This window comes from Zalophus californianus, chromosome 8 (assembly GCF_009762305.2).
Source record: "Zalophus californianus isolate mZalCal1 chromosome 8, mZalCal1.pri.v2, whole genome shotgun sequence".
Lineage (NCBI taxonomy): Eukaryota > Metazoa > Chordata > Mammalia > Carnivora > Otariidae > Zalophus > Zalophus californianus.
This window is the reverse complement of record NC_045602.1, coordinates 23,724,918-23,745,108: the sequence shown is the minus strand read 5'-3', so window position 1 is coordinate 23,745,108 and position 20,191 is coordinate 23,724,918. Positions and strand designations below refer to the sequence as shown.

The 20,191-nt window shown below is 36.0% G+C and overlaps 1 protein-coding gene across 7 annotated transcripts in view; it reads right to left on the bottom strand.

The window, feature by feature from the left end:
• Window positions 1-19,958, bottom strand: part of SPDYA (speedy/RINGO cell cycle regulator family member A) — a 33,562-nt gene extending 13,604 nt beyond the window's left edge. For 2 of the 7 annotated variants that reach the window (XM_027622872.2, XM_027622877.1), the window contains exons 1-6: window positions 19,858-19,926; window positions 15,056-15,137; window positions 13,906-14,158; window positions 11,670-11,728; window positions 9,350-9,435; window positions 4,168-4,339 (exon numbers count right to left, since the gene is read on the bottom strand). In XM_027622872.2, the coding sequence (XP_027478673.1) occupies window positions 4,168-4,339; window positions 9,350-9,435; window positions 11,670-11,728; window positions 13,906-14,158; window positions 15,056-15,073 (588 nt within the window). In that variant the 5' untranslated portion in view covers window positions 15,074-15,137; window positions 19,858-19,926. Of the gene's footprint in view, window positions 1-3,932; window positions 3,950-4,167; window positions 4,340-9,349; window positions 9,436-11,669; window positions 11,729-13,905; window positions 14,159-15,055; window positions 15,138-19,288; window positions 19,360-19,703; window positions 19,828-19,857 lie in introns of those variants that run through there. The other 5 variants (XM_027622878.2, XM_027622873.2, XM_027622874.2 and 2 more) reach the window with 5 other exon arrangements.
• Window positions 19,959-20,191: the final 233 nt, after the last annotated feature.

Below are 20,191 nucleotides of genomic sequence, written 5' to 3'. Positions count from 1 at the left end.
GTTGTATGATAACCCTTTGTTTAGCCTTTTGAGGAACTACCACAGTTTTCCAGAACAACCACACTATTTTAAATTCCCACCAGAAGTGTATCAGGGTTCCATTTTCTCCAATCCTTACCAACACTTGTTATATTTGTCTTTTTCATGATAGTCATCCTAGTGGTTGTGAAGTGATATCTCCTTGTGGTTTTGATTTTTCATTTCCCTGATGGTTAATGATGTTGAGCATCTTTCCATGTACTTTTTTGCCCATTTGTTTACCTTCTTTCAAAAAGCCTTTTCGGATCCTTGCCCTTTTAAAAGTTGAGTTGTCTTGTTATTGTTGAGTTGTAAGAGCTCTTTATATATTCTAGATATAAGTCCCTTATTGGACAGATAATTAGCAAAAATTTTCTCCCACTTTGTGGTTTGTCTCTTCACTTTCTTTACGGTGTCCTTTGACAGACAAGTTTTCAATTTTGATGATCTTTTTCTTTTGTTACTTGTGCTTTTGGTATCATCTCTAAGAAATGTAATTCAAGATAATGGAAGATTTATCCCCATGCTTTCTTTTAAAAGCTTTATAATTTTTAGCTCTTACATTTGGGTCTTTGATCCATTTTGAGTTAGCTTTTATATATGTTGTGAAATAGGGGTCCAACTGCATTCATTTTCATGTGGATATCCAGTTGTCAGAGCACCATTTGTTGAAAAGACTATTCTTTCCCCATTGAATTTTCTTGGTACCCTTGTCAAAATTCAATTGAACACAAAAATGAAGGTTTATTTCTGGACTCTTCGATTTTATTCAATTCTGGGAGATACTACTAGATACAGAGTGGTAAGGAAAGGTTTCTCTGAGTTGATATTTAAGTAGAGTCCTTAATGAAGGAGGAAGTGAAGCACACTGATACCTGGGGGAAAAGCATTCCAGGTAAAAAAAAAATCCTAAGGTGACAATGTCCTTGTTGTGTTTGAAGAATGGCGAGGAGGCCAGTGTAGTTGGAGGGAAGTGAGATGAAGTAAAAGAGATAAGAGTTGGTGGACCAGGTAGAACCATGATAAGGGTTTTGCCTTTTCCTCTATGTGAGATGGGAAGCCTCTGGAGGCTTGAGTAGAGGAGTCATGATTTGACTTATTCTAAAAGATTTAGTCTGGCTGGTGTGTGAAAATAGACTGCAGGAGAGAGATTATAAGAGCGACTACTTGGAAGGTTATGGCAATAATTGAGGCAAGAGGGGACAATCAAAGTAGGGCTTAATGGTAGAGGAGGTGAGAAATGGTAGGATGCTAGATATTTTCTTAAGGTATGGATGTGAGAAGTGAAGGGCAACAGTTTTTTTGGCCTGAACAACTAGAATGATCAAGTTATGATTTATGAACATGTAGAAGATTATAGGAGGAGTAAGTTTGGAGGTCTATGTGGGGGAATCAGAAACTGGATTTTCAGCATGTTAAGTCTGAGGTATCTACTAGATAATGAAATATGGATAGGAAATTTGATATGCACATCTAGATTTAGGGGAGAGATCTGTTGTCAGTGTTGAAGCCTTGAGAGACTAAACTTTTCTTTTGATCCCATTACACAACTGAGTTTACAGCTATCTGAAACTTTTTAGTCTTTTACACATACGCCATTAAGCCATACCATTCCCTGGCTGTTTAATAGTCTGATGCCAACACTGAAGTAATCCCAGCTCCAATCATGTAAATTAAGTTGCTGCGGTTATAATGCAAGTTGTTCTTAGGAGTGGGTGGGAAATCTGCCATGAGGTGAACATTACCTATCCCGGCCTCTTGCCTCTGGTACCCGCTCCATGCTTTTAGCTGAGTGTACCATGGGGCTTGAAGTGTTTACTTTGAAAAAATCAGAGTGTTCAAATAAGGCCTACTATCATGTCCAAGAATGGCACAGGTGCACAAATTATCCACTGGGGAGGTGGTGATAAAAAATAGCAATAAAGGACTCTTTCAATGCTCTATAATTGGAATGAGTTGTTTAAATCCTTTAATGAGGATCTGTTAATTTGGGGAATGTATACACACCCAATTTTTCATATTTTTCTATTGAATTCAATCCTGAAAAAACTTGGCCTGCTATTCAATCTTCTAAGTTATTTTTGAATCCTTTCATTTCCCCCAACATTCAACAATCCTCTTAATTCAATCCACAATTATGCATGCTTTCTAATATCTTCATCTCATTAATAAATATAATTAAGAAGGTTAATTCTGGGCAGAGTTCTATGACACACCTTCAAAGTATTCCCTGAAGTTTGACACTAATCCATTAATTGGCTCTTTTGGCCTATCATCATTTAACTGGATATGACTTCATTTAATTATAGCATTATCTAATTCACATTTACCAAACTTTACTGAACCAGTACTGGCTTACAATGATCACTGCTTTCCATTAATTTTCTACTCTAGAATAATATTTCTTTAGTTTGAAACATTAACTCTTTCTTTACTGAAAACCAGAACATTAGATAAAATAACCCATTTTGTTTTTTTATCTTTAAATTTTATTTAAATTCAATTAATTAACATATAGTGTATTATTAGTTTCAGAGGTAGAGTTCAGTGATTCATCAGTCATATATAACACCCAGGGCTCATTACATCATGTGCCCTCCTTAATGCCCATCCCCCAGTTACGCCTTCCCCCCCGCCCCCCTCCGACAACCCTGTTTGGTTCCTATAGTTAAGAGTCTCTTATGGTTTGTCTCCCTCTCTGGTTTCATCTTGTTTTATTTTTCCCTCCCTTCTCCTATGATCCTCTGTTTTGTTTCTTAAATTCCACATATGAGTGAAATCATGATTGTCTTTCTCTGATTGACCTATTTCGCTTAGCATAATACCCTCTAGTTCCATCCGTGTCGTTGTAAATGGTAAAATTTCATCTTTTTGATGGCTGAGTAATATTCCATTGTGTGTGTGTGTGTGTGTGTGTGTGTGTGTGTGTGTGTGTGTGTGTGTGTGTGTGTATACACACCACATCTTCTTTATCCATTCATCTATTGATGGCTATCTGGGCTCTTTCCATAGTTTGGCTATTGTGGACATTGCTGCTATAAACATTGGGGTGCAGGTATCCCCTCCGATCACTATGTTTGTATCTTTTGGGTAAATACCTAGTAGTGCAATTGCTGGATCATAGGGTAGCTCTATTTTTAACTTTTTGAGGACATTCTATACTGTTTGCCAGAGTGGCTGCACCAGCTTGTATTCAGCGCTGTTAAGAGGGTTCCCCTTTTCCTGCATCCTCACCAACATTTGTTGTTTCCTGACTTGTTAATTTTAGCCATTCTGACTGGTGTGAGGTGGTATCTCATTATAGTTTTGATTTGTATTTCCCTGATGCCGGGTGATGTTGAGAGCATCTTTTCATGTGTCTTTTGGCCATTTATATGTCTTCTTTGGAGAAATGTCTGTTCATGTCTTCTACCAATTTCTTGACTGGATTATTCTTTGGGTGTTGAGTTTGATAAGTTCTTTATAGATTTTGGATACTAGCCCTTTATCTGATAAGACATTTGCAAATTATCTTCTCCCATTCTGTAGGTTGTCTTTTGGTTTTGTTGACAATTTTCTTTGTTGTGCAAAAGCTTTTTATCTTGATGGAGTCCAAATAGTTCATTTTTGCTTTTGTTTCCCAAAATAACCCATCTTTTAATTTTTAGTGTCTTTCTGTTTTATCTTAATAGAAACTCTTTATGTATTATTCTATGTGAAAAAAGGTATGATTTTTAACATATTTAAATTTATTTAAATTTTAGACCATGCAGTTTGCATTTCAATCTTGGGAACTTGAAACTTCACAAACTTTATTTAATGGAAATTATTATTCAGCTCCAAATGTTATTAACATATTTTGGAATGTGCACACTGTTCTTTCCCAATATATTTGTGATCTTTTAGACTAGATAAACACAAACAAAAATACTTACTACAGAAGTAGGCTGCTCTGAAAAACAGAAATGACAATTTTTAATTATTGTGGTATAAAATTAAAACATCAGCATTGTAATATACAAGTTGTACTCATGGTAACTATTAGGGTTAACAGTCTACCCTTACATATACAAAAAATTAAATATTAGAAGCACATTAAAAAACAAGACAAGGGAAATTACATAAAGAGAAAACAGAGATTACGTATATAAAGTACTTAAAAAATCTTACCTCCTCACAGCATCGCCTGCTTACAATAGCCCTATAGTCAATTCTATCCCAGAGTTGGTCCCTTAACTTTAAGAAATTAGGGAACAATTTTCTCCAGTTTTTCCCTAAAGCCCATGGAAAAATTTCATATTTGGATTCTTCTTCATCTTCTTCAACTGTATTAGCCAGATACCTAACAAAAAAGACCAACAACTCAAAAAAGAAATGGGAAAAGGACAGGAACAGGCAGTTCACACACACACACACACACACACACACACACACACACACACACACAATCACTTATAAACATAAAAGACGTTCAACCTTACTCATAATTAAAGAAATGCAGGTTAAATATAAAAATACAATGAATTTTACCTTGTTGAGTTCTGGATAGTTTTGTATTCCTATAAATCTTGAGCTTTGTTTTGGGATGCAGTTAAGTTACTTGGAAACAGTCCAATCCTTTCAGGTCTTGCTTTAACGATTTGTTAGATGGATCTGGAGCAATGTTCAGACTGGGGCTAATTATTCCCCACTACTAAGGCAAGACATTCCTGAGTACTCAATATCCTGTGAATTATGAGTTTTTTCAGTCTGGCTGGTGGGAACAGGCACTATTTCCAGCCCTGGGTAAATGTAAGGCACTGTTCCCTCTAATCATTTCTTATGGTTTTTCCCTACACCCGGGTAGTTTCCTTATATACATATGGGAATCTGTATCCTCCTAAATACTTGAGGGGAATCAGGCATGCACAGAAGCAGGAAAACATGACCCATAATAAAAAGAATCATCAATCAAAACTGACCCATGTTAGAAATAACAGACATTAAAAGTTATATTAATTCCAGATATTCAAAAAGATAAGAAGACACATTCAAATTATATTTCTAGAGATGAAAATTACATGTACAATGAAAAATACATACAGTGGGATTAATAGACTAAATATTGCAGAAGAAGATTTGGGCACTGAAGACTGCAATATAAACTATCCAAAATGAAACACACACAGAAAAAGAAACAAAAATAATAGAGGTGAAACTGGAGTCCCTAACGGATGTTGGGTGGCCAAAAAAAAATATTTGAAGAAATAATGGCTGAAAAATTTTGAAATTTGATGAAAACTATAAAAATACTAATAAGCTCAATGAACCCCAAAGCACAAAATTCAAAGAAAATGACACCAATGCACATCCTAATCAAATTGTTCAGAACCAGTGATAAAGAGAAAATCTTAAAAGCAGTCAAACAAACAAACGAAAAAGACATGTTAGATAACACAGAAACAGAGATAAGGATAGAGATTTCCCAATGGAAATAATGAAAACCCCACAGATGACTTTCCAAGAAAAATAGGCAACTTACAATAAAAAAATTACAAAACACGTAAGAGAACAAGGCACCATAAACAGAAACCGATCCTGACGTGTGAAGATGCTGAAATAGACAAACACCAAAGGAAAAAAGGTCTCAAAAGCAGCAAGAAAGGAAGGCAAATGATCCCAAGTGGAAGGTTTGAGATGCAAGAAGGAATAGTAAGCAAAGATGTAAGCATGTGGGTTAATCTAAACAAATATTCAGTATATAAACAACAGTAATAATGTCTCTTAAGTTTCTGGAGGGCTTCATGTAGAACCACAGAATTGTAAGACAAGAGAATGTAAGTTGAGAAGGGGGTGACTGGAGTTAAAATGCTTAAGGTTCTTGATCAAAAATAACTGGGATAGAGCTTCCTGGTGGATGAACATGTGGAGATCAGATGTGCTGAAAGGGTATGGAAGCTCCATGCCCTTTTTCCATATCCTGCCCTATGCATCTCTTCCATCTGGCTTTTCCTGAGTTACATCCTTTTATTATAAACCGGTAACTTTGAAGTTAAAAAAAATAAGTGACTGGGATAACTGCTAAAAGAATAGATATAGACTGCATAATTTTCTAATAAGTAGAGGAAAAAAGTATCAAAAATAAAAATTTAAAAAATTTCAATCAGAAAGAAGATAAAAATGGAGTGGAAAGAAGAAACAGAAAAAGTGGGACATGAAGACAAGATAGTAAAAAAAAATCAAATATATAAGCAACAATAGAATATTATTCTGCAGCAAAAATGAACCAGAGATACTCATATCAATATTAATGGATCTTAAAATCATAAAGCAAAAGAAGGAAGTTACAGAAGAACAGAGAACATGACTATTTTACATATAGCTTAAAAACAGGAAAAACTAAACAATATATTATTTAGAGGTGTATACATAGAATAAAGAATATCAAGAAAATTACTACCTGTGGAAGGAAGGGGGCTCTATCTGGGAAATTGTGTACTGTGAGCTTCTAAGATTCTGGCAATGTTCTCTTCTTGAGTCATGGGTACATGAGTATTTGTTTCGCTTTTTCTTTAATGCACACACATATACACACTCCATACACTCCTTTTGTAGATGTTTCATATTAGAGATTTCAAAAGGCACAGAAGTATATAGTACACTTCTATTCAGGTGATATATACACTGGTTCATGTATAGAAAATTATTTCTAGACAGATATACATGAAATGTTGTCCTTGAGAAAGAATGCTAAGATCTTGGGATATGAGGAAGACTTACTTTTAATTGTATACCCTCTTATGTCCTTTAAAAAAAACTATATGCATATTCAATTTAGTTACATTAATATAGAATTAGCACCTAAATATTACTTTACCCTCCCTTAAAATAACTGTACATATTTTAATATTACCTTAACATAAAGCACCTCATGGTTAAACCCATTCAGTTATATGAGTCAAATCATGTCCTCTGTGAAATTACATAATTACATACTTTGGTATCCCTGATAGTTCTTAGTAAAAGGTAGATAGAAGCCAGAGGTTGGCCCCTTTCATGCTTGTTGACTAAAACAGAAAATCTATAATGTACTATGGTACTATGAAATCAGGACTACATTGTGATTCTATTCTAGATTAACAATTTTTCAGGCTCAATGTGATAAAATATCCATATTGTACACATGTAAGTTGTTTTCTCATTTGAAATATATTTTCTAATTTGAAATAGATTTTCTTGGAGCACAGTCCATTTTTTTGTATAACAGTTAATTATGTTTATCCAAATAAAGAATTAAGAACAACCATATGTTAAAGGATGCAAAATAAAAGTTAGATACACATTCCTTGCCTTTAAGAAGCCTATTGTCAAGTAGAAGAGGCAATTAAGTCTGAGACAAATAACTGTACAAGAGAATATGGAATCATGACAATATAAGTTCAGAGTGTTACAAGAATATATAGAAGGGAAAAGAACTTGAGTTAGAACTGCGGCTAACTGAGAAAATATTTACTGAGAACTATTGAGTCAGGCTAAATAAAAAGTACGATTAGATATAAAATGGAAATTATAATCCATGTTATTTTTAACATGGAACTTATTATACAACATACAACACAACTGCACACACTACTGCATATTGTCAACTGATATAGTGCTTTACTGGTAAGATTACTAAAACGTCAAACAAGTCCAATTTCAGGAATCTGGTAAGAATTAAAACTAAAGCTTCTTGGTTTGTTTTTAATTTTCAGGTGGGGAAAAACTACAAAATAGATATTGTATCAATATACAGATATAATATAATACTAAAGAGACATTTAAACAGTGGCTAATCACTGAATTTGGCCATTGGCAAGTCACATCTGAATTTGTACCCCAGCTCTGCCGCTACTAACTTTCGTGAGATTGGGAAGTACTTATCTTCCTAAGTCTCAATCTCCCCATCTGTAAAATGAAGATAATTAAATAATGTATTTCATAGAGAAGATTCAAGGAGCTTATAAAAAACATTTTTGTGGTATCTTGCATATAACATTCAGTATTAGCTAGTACTATTATAGTCCCACAATTTAGTAATCATCACAAATGTTATAGAGTTCATTTTTCCTCATGCACGGGGAAATATGTCTTCTGAACACAGGAAGAGATCAGTTTCTTCCAGTCCTATTCCTTGAATCACACTTTGAGTTTGAATTAAAGACTTTGAGTTAAAACTTACTCATCAGTGCTAACAGCTGTCCTATTCACCCTAAGTATTTTTATATGTAGTTCCCTAGTTAAGTCCTTAAAATTATATTCATACATTTCCAACTGCAATATTATATCTAGGTAGTGGGTAGAAAACGTTTTGAGATTGAGATAGATTTTCTTAAACTACATTGTTTCTAGTAGAATTCTGACTTATCCAGAAAGCCATGTTATTAAAACCATTTAATAGATCACAAGGCCAGTATGAACTGTCTAATACAAAGTCAATGGAAGAATTGGAAAACAAACTATATTCCTTGGTTAAAGCTCAGTGTGTTAAGTAAAACAGTTAAGTCATTACTAAAGGTATCAGATATGAATAACTTCTTTTTTTTAAAGATTTTTTATTTATTTATTTGAGAGAGAGAATGAGAGAGAGAGAGTACATGAGAGGGGGGAAGGTCAGAGGGAGAAGCCGACTCCCCGCTGAGCAGGGAGCCCGATGCAGGACTCGATCCTGGGACTCCAGGATCATGACCTGAGCTGAAGGCAGTCGCTTAACCAACTGAGCCACCCAGGCGCCCATGATATGAATAACTTCTATGTTATAGACATAAATCTACAATTAGTTTGTCCACAGCGTTTTCACAAGCTGTTTAATGTAAAAGGGCAATGATGATGATTTTAACTATAAATTTAGTAGAAATTTCAATGAGAATACTGAGAGTATTTTGGCTTTTAAAACATATCTAAGTCCAAAAGAGGCGAATTTGGGATAATTCATATGGAGCACTCTGAAAAATGTAAAATGCATAATACAAACTTAAGTGGGATACTTAACAAATCTTAGGCACACAGCAGGATAAGATCAGTGAAAACATAAAAATATCCTATTAAAGTAAAAAAGTATATCTTCTATCTATAAAGGCCTATTCAAAGATATATATTGGGTTTTAAAAAGGCTGTTTTATTTTTTATGAGTTACAATGTTAACTTTATTTACTTATTTCTTTAAGTAGGCTCTATGCCCAATGTGGTACCCAAACTCACAACCCAGAGATCAAGAGTCGCATGCTCTACCAACCAAGCCAGCCATGCGCCCTAAAACAGCCTGTTTTAAATAAGGTATCATGTATATTACAAATAAGAACCACAAAAATCACTTAGTAGAAAGCATACTTACAGAGCAATAAAGAAATTTATCCTGGTATGCTCATTTATAGTAAATTTAGCTCTCTTGAAATAAACAAAAGTCATAGCCAAAAGATACTATAGGGAAAAAAGTAAAAGTTAATATTAATGTTTTGCTTTCATAAGTAAAACAGCTTTAAAATAGTTATCTTTGAGATGAATAATAAGCTAAAAACAATAAAGCATTACTTATCTTTATTACAGAATTACCTATTTATTTGGGTCCTTACTTTTCGGCTTCCTGTAATCCACGTGAATGGTGAGAAATAGTTCTGAACCATTTATCATGATTAAGATAAATAATAAATTTTATTATTGACAATATATTTTGAACCAAAATCCAATTTTTTTCTACCTTAAATTTCAAATCCATAGAGAAGTTGAAATAATAATAAAACAAATAACATACATCCTTCGCATAGATTCACCAATTGTTAGTATGTTGCCACATTGGCTTGATGCATGTATCTATACAAAAACTTTTTCCTGACTCCTTAATTACAGACATCCATACTCACTTTTTATTTATTGACTGACTGACTGACTGATCAGTCAGGGTGGCATTATTGATCGAAGGGTGGCAATTTTTAAATTGAGGTATAACTGACAAAGTTGTATATATTTAAAGTTTACAATGTGATGATTTGATATACATTATGAAATGAATACCAAAATCAAGTTAATCAACACGTCCATCATCTCACATATTATCTTTTTTCCTTTTTGTTAAGAACACTTGGGATCTACTCGCTTAGCAATTTCATATACTCACTTTTTAAAATAACCTTTTAAAAATAACTTCTAACCAGAAATTAGACTACATGGCTCTATTTTCATTGGAAAACAGTGTTTTAAATGTGTTATTAGAAAGAAGTATCTAGACTGGTATTAGGACTCTATGCCAGGTCCTATCTGTCCAAATTAAAAACAACTTATAGTACTGATGTATTCGATTCCCTCTCATAAAATGCCTATTTATCCTATTCTTCATAGGATTGACTACAAAGGTGATTCCAAGTTTTCAAGGTAACTTTCAGTAGAGAACTCCTGAAATAGTGTTAAGAGATGGTATGCTGGTTAGTCACTTTAAAAACACTGCCCCCTGCTGTCCAGCAATTTTAATTACTGTAATGCACTTAAAGTTGAAAACTATTAACTCCACAGGCACATATCTACATAGATATTTTATATGAAGACATTACTGTTAATTTTTTAAAATATTAGTGACTTTGTGAATATGTTTAAAAAGATTTCATCTTTTAGAACTACATAATCTTGAAAAATTTATGGATAAAATATTAGGATGTCTGAGATTTGCTTCAAAATAATCTAGTTTTGGGAAGAAGGATTAGAAGAAACAAGCAGCCATGAGTTGATGATTATAGTAGCTACATGATAGGCAAATGGAGGGTCTCTGTTCTATTTTCTCTACCTCAAAAAAGAAATGGGAAAAGGACAGGAACAGGCAGGTATATATATATATATATATATACCTCAAGGTATATATATTTGAAATTTTCCAAAATTAAATTTCCAAAATTCGAAATTAAAAAAAACAAACTCAACTTTACCTTTGTTACCTTAAGCTTGAAATAAAAAAGTTCATATCAATATTAACTTAATAAGTATTTAATCATAAGCCAGTCTTCCATTCATCCCTTTCCCATTGGTTGGCACATTAAAATTAAGTGTGATGTGAAGTCAAGCTGAATTTTCTGATATGTCTACCTGGTCTAAGATGGCATTTACAAAGCTAAAATCATAACTGTTCAGCTAAATCTAAAGAGTATAGAAATATCATGGTCCCTAGTATGGAAGCACTATGATAATCTTTTATGAAACACTGATTCTTAAATAAAGAACATAATAAACTAATTTTACTCTACAAAATTATAGGGATTTGCTTATCTAAGTTACCTACAAAATATTAAAATGTATAATAGACTTCCTTAGTGGAATGAATGTCAGAATATTCAGAATATTCTTTCTCCACAGCCTGATAAGAGGTAATAATTCTGATCAAAACATATTAAGTCTATACTGATTCTTGCTTTCAACCAAACAAATATGGACTTAAGGCCATTTAAATCTAATCAGTAATATTCTACAATTCCTCAAGTATAAAGTGAATCTCTGACGTATGCTAATTTCAAAAATTAATGTGTAAGGATTTCACTTTGAAGAAGCAATGCAGGCTAGTTCTTTTCCTAACCTTAATTAATATGACTGAAAATTCTTATAAGGTTTTTTAAAGTTCTGATGGTCTAGTAACATAATAATGCAGTTACTGATTACACTGTTACCAAATTTACCTTGTCTGCAATTTTACAGCAGCAGTCCATCCACAAGAAATCTTGAATTAAATCGTCATCTACAACAAAAGATAGCTATGACTTGTCTTTTAAAAACAGAATGTTTCCTTTTGAAGAATTAACTTCTAGATAGAGGATTATAAATGATGCTTAGAAAGCAAACAAAAATGGCTGGACCAGTGTTGTCTAAAATGTAGTCTGCATTTCTTTGGTATATTTACCATTGTAAGCACTGTACAAAAAGCTACTGCTTTACTTTGGGTTTCCCATCTGATTTGCTCAGACTGGAGCGGAAGTGTTAGAAGTGTTTGGTTTCTTGACTATCCCAATAGCTCTTTGAGAAAGATGTCTTCGGCAACTCTAGAATAGCTCTTTATTACTTTCCAAAATCAATCTTTACTGGTGGAAATGGAATCTGATAAAAGATAACTCAGTCTTTAGTAAATAATGACTTAATGAATATTACTTGTTTTCTAAATATATTTTACTCTTTCTACTACTTTCTCCTGTTAGATCCCAGGGTATTTTTAGTTTTGAATTCTTCTTTCCATCTCCTATTTATCTCTGTCCAATTATCTATTGTCCAAATATCAATGAAAATGTCTAAATAAAGATTCATAATTAGCTATTTATAATTAACACTTAATTTTGGAAAAACAGTATTATGACAAAAGATCCACAAAAATACTTTTAAAAATATGCAAAAAGTAGGTCAAAAACACTTATTCAATTTTAAAAGGCTAAAATATATAATATTATAATATGAGTAGTTGTCAGAATATACTGAGAAAATCTGCTTTTTCCCATTCCCCCCTTCATTTTAAGTTAAATAACAAAACATAACTTCTTTATACTAATTTTTACGTCCTAGAAATATCAATATAATCAAATATACAGAAAGTTCCAAGAATAAGTACTCATTTTCTTAGACTAATTAATTTCTGCCTTAATTCCATTTTTTTTTAAAGTAAACTCTATGCCCAATATGGGGCTCTAACTCAAAACCCCAAGATCAAGAGTCAGTCGCATGCTCTACTGACTGAGCCAGCCAGGCACCCAACTATTTCTTAAATTACTTATGGTAGAGCCAGGTATTTTCTCTTACTTCTCATGATCAGTTACGAATAATAAAAACGTTTGTGGGTAATAGTTTTGCACTAGTCTTGAAGAGAAAGGGAAACTTAGATTAACAGCATTCTAGATCTTGACAGGGAACATCCTGGTAGTTCAACATTTTTCTACTTACACTACTTACATTTTTCCTTCTTTATCGCATCTTCTTTTTTGGTTTTCTATAAATCTTAACCAGCTTGCCCTCCTTTTTTCTCCCTCCCTCTCTTTCTTTCTTAAGATTTTTGTCTTTTGAGTAGGGCAAACACTCTTGTCCCCAACTCTCTTATACACTTCTGCCTGTCACCTGGATCTAACAGACTATGGTATCTACTTGACTTGATTCATTCCTACAGATATTTACCAGATTCATCTATCCTACTCTTTAATCTGTCTACCTTACTACCTTACCTTGAAAAAAATCTTCCCTTTCTTGGCTAATAGAATATAAAGAAGTTTCTTTTTTAAGAACTCTGTCAGCAAAGTAGCACTGTCTTGTGATCTGAATAAATTTAAACCCAATTTCATTATATGAGCATGATGATAAAGCATAATTTTTAACAATATTCCCCCTATGTGAAGTGCCTGGCTGGCTCAGTTGGAAGAGCATGCAACTCTTGATCTCAGGGTATGAGTTCGAGCCCCACGTTGGGTGAAGAAATTACTTAAATAAAAATAAAATATTAAAAAAATATATTCCCCATATGTAATACTGAAACTTATCGAGGTTGACCAATCTTCCCACTTTGCTCAGTTTTAGCACTGAAAATCTTGGGAAACACCTCAGGCCTAGTCAAACTGGGTCAATTGGCTCATTTGAGATTTTATGTAGTTATTTTACTTAGGTCACCCAAAACTCATGATATGAACTTGAATTGCCCAGAATTCACATTTGACACTTGGACTTAAGTAGTCAGAAGCTAGATGAGTCTGAACTTCTAAACCAAAAGCAATCCAAAATAAAAAACCTAACATTAAAACAAAAACAAATTTTCTGAGACAGAAAATCTGACATAGAAAATAACAACATCCTCTTTGATTATTATGAAAACAATAAAGTAGATCTTTAGATTCTCTCATTTTTAAGTATTTTACAATTATCGCTATTAAAATATTTTAAACCTACCAAATAATTTAAAGAAAGCAGTCATTTCCTGACGCTGTATAACTAGACAGGGTCCTTTGGGGCGTTTAGACTTGTTGCTATTATGTGCATTTTTTTCAGATGCTGGCCAATTATCTTTAAAAATAGGACGCTTCAGATTAATGGGTTTTTTAGGCTGATGTGATCTATTTGACCCTGATTTTACATGAACAGTGACAGTAGGTGGTGTCTCACAACACAGCTGATTATGTCTCATTTTGGTTTCCCAAGATTCCTGTAAAAATAAAACGTATAATTATTTACCACACTCGTGTTCATTTCTATATAAAAACAACTAATCAGATGACATTGCCAGATGCATTCACATAAAATGTTACTGAACTTGCTACTAAAATGTTATTTGTGATAGTGACCCACATAAGAAATTGCTTTTAGAATTCAGTGCTAGGAAATGTTATGCTTTCTTTGGGTAACTGATATACATTCTCTTCCCAATAATAAGATCCTGTATACCATTTTGCTTTGATGACTAGGGATCCCAAAACCAAATTTGAAAGTTAATTATAGGAACTATGCTGAGTCTATAATCTATTTGTGGTATTTTTTCCTAGTATTTTTAAATTCTGCTTCTATTGACATAATTTTGTCATATGGTTATTATATGCCACTTCAAATTTTTTATAGAACAAGGCAAACTATTTCCAGAACTAAATGATTATTATACCAAGTCTTATACTGAAAACAGTCCCCCCCACACACACAAAATATTTTCTTACTGGTTAATTCCTTGATATGTTACACAATTCACTTACTCAACAAGGATTTACTGAAAAGTTAAAAACATTTCTAGCAAAGAAATGTAGGGTATATAGGCTTGGAGGGAGTCTCATAAATTTTTCACTCTAATTTTTAATTATTTGAGTGACTGATTATAAGTGTACATGAATGTACAGTGTTATAATCCAATAAAATTAGAAACAAAGTTAATTCATCAATATTTAACAATATGCATAATCACTACCATGTTTGGTGGTAATCAGTTCACATAATTACTACAGTTAGTATTACTTTTGTGGTCAAAGTATTTATAGGATAGGAAATGGAGGTAAGCACAGGCAAAGCAGGAAACTACTCTAAGACCCTAATGAGAACCTCTAAATCCATGACTCACAGTGACCCAGGCGGCCATGCCTCCCTTGGTGTTCAAGGAGTTAGGTACAGATTCTCCTTCCTGACCCACAGAAACTTCCCTGCTGAAGGAAGGAATGGAAAGTAAGATTGGATATAGTAGGGCTAGATCAGCAATGTCCAATATAATGTGAGTCACATATGTAGTTTTATATTTTTAAAGCTGCATTACAGAAGTACAAATAAGAAAATGACCTGAATTTTAGTAATATATTTTATGTAATCTAGTATATCTACAATATCATTTTAACATGTAATCAATATAAAAATGAGATATTTTACATACTTTATTTTTCAAAGTAAGTCTTTGAAATCTGGTGTGTATTTACACTTATAGTATATCTCAATTCAGCTGCTAAATTTCCAACAGTTAGAGTGAAATGTAGTCCTACCAAGACAATAGTGTGTAAGTAAAAAATATTTTACATTCCTTCAGTACTTAAAGTAAATAAAAGTAAAAACTCTTCAGTTGCACCATCCACATTTTAACTGCTCAAGAGCCACATATAGCTAGTAGCTACATATTAGACAGCAGAGGGCTAGATAATGAAGAACTAGGCAGAGGAACTTATATTCAATTGATTCTATAATTGCTTCTTCTCCCTCTGTTTCACTTTCCTCCCCTCCCCTCATCTTTCTTCTTAGATCCTAAGGTCCAACCAAATTGAAAGCAATTACGGAGTTGGGGTTGGGGGTGCTACAAACTCCAAAGAAAAAGGAATGGGTGATAAATTGAACCTTGAGACTTGCATAAGAACTTTCTGCTCTTTCCTACCCACCTCATCTGGGAGACAGCTGGAGGTCTCATCAGCATCTTTTTTTAAGTAAGAGGAGCCTTACAACTAGATGGAAAAAATTAGGCTTTTCAAACTGGGGTGAAGGGGCTAGGCAGGCTTGGGGGTGGAATGTACCAGAATATAGAATAACTATGGCATATCTCCCAGGAGGTAAGTTTTACTCAGTGTTAAGTAAATAACTTAAAATAGTGTTGTTATATTAGGACAACCATGGATATATTGTGAAAGAGAATGCAAATACTGTCAACTGAATAAATATGTTCACAGTATAGCTTTACACTATTCCACTAAACCCTTATGTTTGTGTTGGGATACTTCAAATAAAATTTGAGGAAATAGAGAAAGAACTGTGTGAAATTCCCCAAATAGAGATTCACTGAAGTTAATCAGCAAATACTGGCAGGAAAGTTATGGAGGAGCCTAAGGAGAGAAGCTATCAATGGTACATTATTGGTCAAATTCCACCTTGAGATAGTTTTAAATTTTGCTCTTTATTTAGAAATACTGAGAGAATAGAGTTCTCATGGCAAGCAAGAGGAAAAGAATGCAAGGCAAATAAAAATATGAGCCATTTCGGGGGGCATCTGGGTGGCTGTCAGTTAAGTGTCTGCCTTTGACTCAGGTCATGATCCCAGGGTCCTGGGATCAGGCTGTGTCAGGCTCCTTGCTCAGCGGGGAGCCTGCTTCTCCCTCTCCCTCTGCAACGCCCCCCCCCAACTTGTGCTCTTTCTCATGTGCTCTCTCAAATAAATAAATAAAATCTTTTTTAAAAATATGAGCCATTTCAGAAAAAGGTAAGAGACAGGAAGAAGGGGGAGCTAGGAGAAACTATGCTCATATGGCAAAACCATTTAATGAGTTTTTACACAGACTCCACCAACATGAAAAAAAATCATACCAGAATTCACACTTGAATAGGATGTCTGGGATTTTTTTTTTTTAATAGACCACAGCTAATCTATAAGCAACTGAAATAATTTTTCTCTGGGGGTAATATAAAGAGTGTTAGGGGTGGTGGTTCACAGAATCATACAATAGAAGTAGGATTTGGGGGTAATATAAAGAGTGTTAGGGGTGGTGGTTCACAGAATCATACAATAGAAGTAGTATTTGGGGACTGGTGTGCCTATATGAAAAACCTAATAGCAATATCCAAAGGCAATTCAGGGCAGTCAGGGAAACCTTAACTTCTCTATAATTACAGTCTCACACTAAGCACTTAATATGTGCCAGACAATGTGCTAAAAGTTTTACATGCATTTTCTCACTTAATCCTCAGAACGTTTCTATAAAATGGGCATTATTTTATCCTTATTTTCTAGATGAGAAATTTGAGGCTTAGGGAAGAAGAAATTTGCCCACGGACACATAATTAGTGAGTGATAAAGCTAGGACTTTAATCTGGGACTGTTTGACACCAAAGTCCCATATACTTTAACCACTAAAACACTGTTATAAAAATTAAATGAAGTCATGTGTAAAACCCTTGACACATGGTAAGTAATATTTTACTCACTGTCATCTTTCTTTTTTAAGATTTTATTTATTTATTTGAGGGAGAGAATGAGAGAGAGAGAGAGCATGCACAAGAGGGGGGAGCAGGAGAGGTAGAAGCAGACTCCCCGCTGAGCAGGGAGCCCAATGTGGGACTCAATCCCAGGACTCGATCCCAGGACTCCAGGATCATGACCTGAGCCGAAGGCAGACACTTAACCAACTGAGCCACCCAGGCGCCCTTACTCACTGTCATCTTGCCAGGAAAACAAAGCCAGCTTATGAGCTTTCGCTTTATAAAAATTTAAGTCTACCATTTGCATTGTAAATGTGCACATTACACTGTGACTTAGTGGTTAAATAAGCCATTGCTTTAGGGAAGAAAGATGGGCTTATCACCTTTTTGCTAAAATAAAATAATTCTTAAAAATAATCCTTATTGAGGGGCGCCTGGGTGGCTCAGATGGTTAAGCATCTGCCTTCAGCTCAGGTCATGATCCCAGGGTCCTGGGATCGAGCCCCACATCGGGCTCCCTGCTCAGTGGGGAAGCCTGCTTCTCCCTCTGCTTCTCTCTCTCTCTCTGTCTCTCATGAATAAATGAATAAAATCTTTAAAAAAATAATAATCCTTATTGAAATGACTATAACATTTTTCTTTATCATAACCACAAAATTTAAATTGTTAAGAAACAATACAGCAAATTGAGGAAAAATATTCTGGCAAAATTGCTGGAAGCTTTGCTGGGGCTATTATCAAATCTCCATTATTTTGATGTTTTAAGTATTTTTTCTAATTTAATTTATCCTCTAATGGTTATAGAATACTTTTAGACTCAGCCGAGTGCTAGGTGCTACAGTACTAGTAAAATTACGCAGCATAGCTGTTTCAATAAGAATTTCATATCTGATAAGAAATCCAACCCATTAGTGAATAAACCAAGACCCTTCCATGAAGTGGTGGGAATAAATGGAAACTAGATTGAATAGAATTATAGGAGTGTTTACAAAAAGAGTGTTACAAAAGGAAGTACAGGAGGTGTGAACATACGCCCTGCCCTCCTTTTTCTAAATGTGGCAGTCATAAGAAGGAAGAAAATGAACAGCAGCTGGAAGGGACAATAGTCAAAGGAGAATTTGTTTTTCTTTTTAAAGACAGGATTCTTAAGTTTGCCTGAAGGCAGAAAGGAAGGAGGAGCCAGTTGAGAGTGTATGTTAAAATACGGGAGAACAGACCCTTATTAAGACCTGATTCTGTCTAGCTATGTTGACCTTAGGCTCTTCAACTCCTGGGAACACCCATTTCCTCACTTATGGTATTAAGATAATAGAAACACCGGTTTTCTTAGAACTTGGTACATATTAGTATCCAATAAAAATTATTAGATATTGTTAATACATATTTAGTAGGGTTAATGAGCAAAGGAACTGTACGCATAATGCCTAGCACAGTGCTGAATCCTTCACAAAAACTCGAAATACAGCAACACAATTACTTTATCTTTTTTACAGGTAAGGGTATCTTTCAAGGAAAGAAGAGTCAGAATATGACTGACAGCCACATTTCATCTCTACTAATAAATATAATTTAAATGTTAAACTTTTATTGGTAACAGAGATCATAGGTATTTTAAAATGCGCTTTTGCTAGAGAATAAAATTTGTTAACAGGCAGGATCTCAATTTTAACATAGCATGGGTTTTTCGGTCTTTAAGTGTTCAATTACTTCACAAGTTTCTTTTCTAAAAATTGAAGCTAGCTGGCCTGCAGCCGTGCGGGACATGTAAGGAAAGGGCACCGGGAAATTGTGGGAGAAGAGCTCAGGGCAGAGCACTGTGATGCAGCAGCTCAGATCCGCGACTCTGGTGCCGTCGCGCCTGGGGAAGACGACGTGATGAAGGGGACCCAAGGAGAAGGGGCGGACTCACTCAAAATACCACTGGCCCACCCGGAGGATAACGGCGGGCCGGGGCCGTCCCCTCCTCCTAACCCCCCCAACCGACCCCCTCCCCGGCCTCTCCGCCGGCCGGCGCGCGAGGGGAGCCCGCCAGCGACAAGCCGTCCAGGCCCGCGGCGGGAGGCCGCCGCCCGGCACGTGGCAGCGCGTCGTCCCTCCGTGGTCCCTGGTCCGCAGCCCGCCCCGCGGGCTAAGGCGCGAGGGCGCCGCGCCCACGAAGCCCCCACAGAACGACGGAGGGGGCTGCGCCGGCTCGCCAACACCACCGCGCTTCGCCGCTTCCCCCCGCCGCCCGACTCCGACTTCGACAACTCCCGCCCCTCTCCCGAGCTCCGGCCCCGGACGCTGGGAGGGCTTGCTCCCGTCGCGGCGAGGGAGCCACTCACGGGCGGAAGCGTGTAGGAAAGGGGCCGTGACGCCGCCCCATCCTCACACACGGTGGGCGGCGGGACCCGCTGCGAGAGGGACGGAAGGACCAGGCGCAGCTGCAACTGGAGGGTGGCCGGCGAGGCCCGAAGCCGGGGCGCGAACGGAAGATACCTGCGAAAACCTGGGTCTGGGGAGCCGCCCCCGGACGCTCCGAGGCCTCAGGCGGTTGCTCACCACTCCCTCCACAGCTGCACTACCCGCTCAAGAGACCTCCCGCCAACTGGGAGCGAGGCTCGCGCGGGCCAATCAGCGCACAGAACCGCCGCCGGGGGGCGGGGCCTGACCGAGGTTGCGCGCGCCGCGACCCCAGTTCCAGCTTGAGCGCTCCAACCCCCCCCGCCCCGCGCCCGCGGCGTGCGGGACTCCTGAACTTCAGTGGGCTTGCGGACCCTCCGGGCCGGGTCCTGGCAGAACGCCACCACCCTCCCAGATCTCTTCTGGCCTC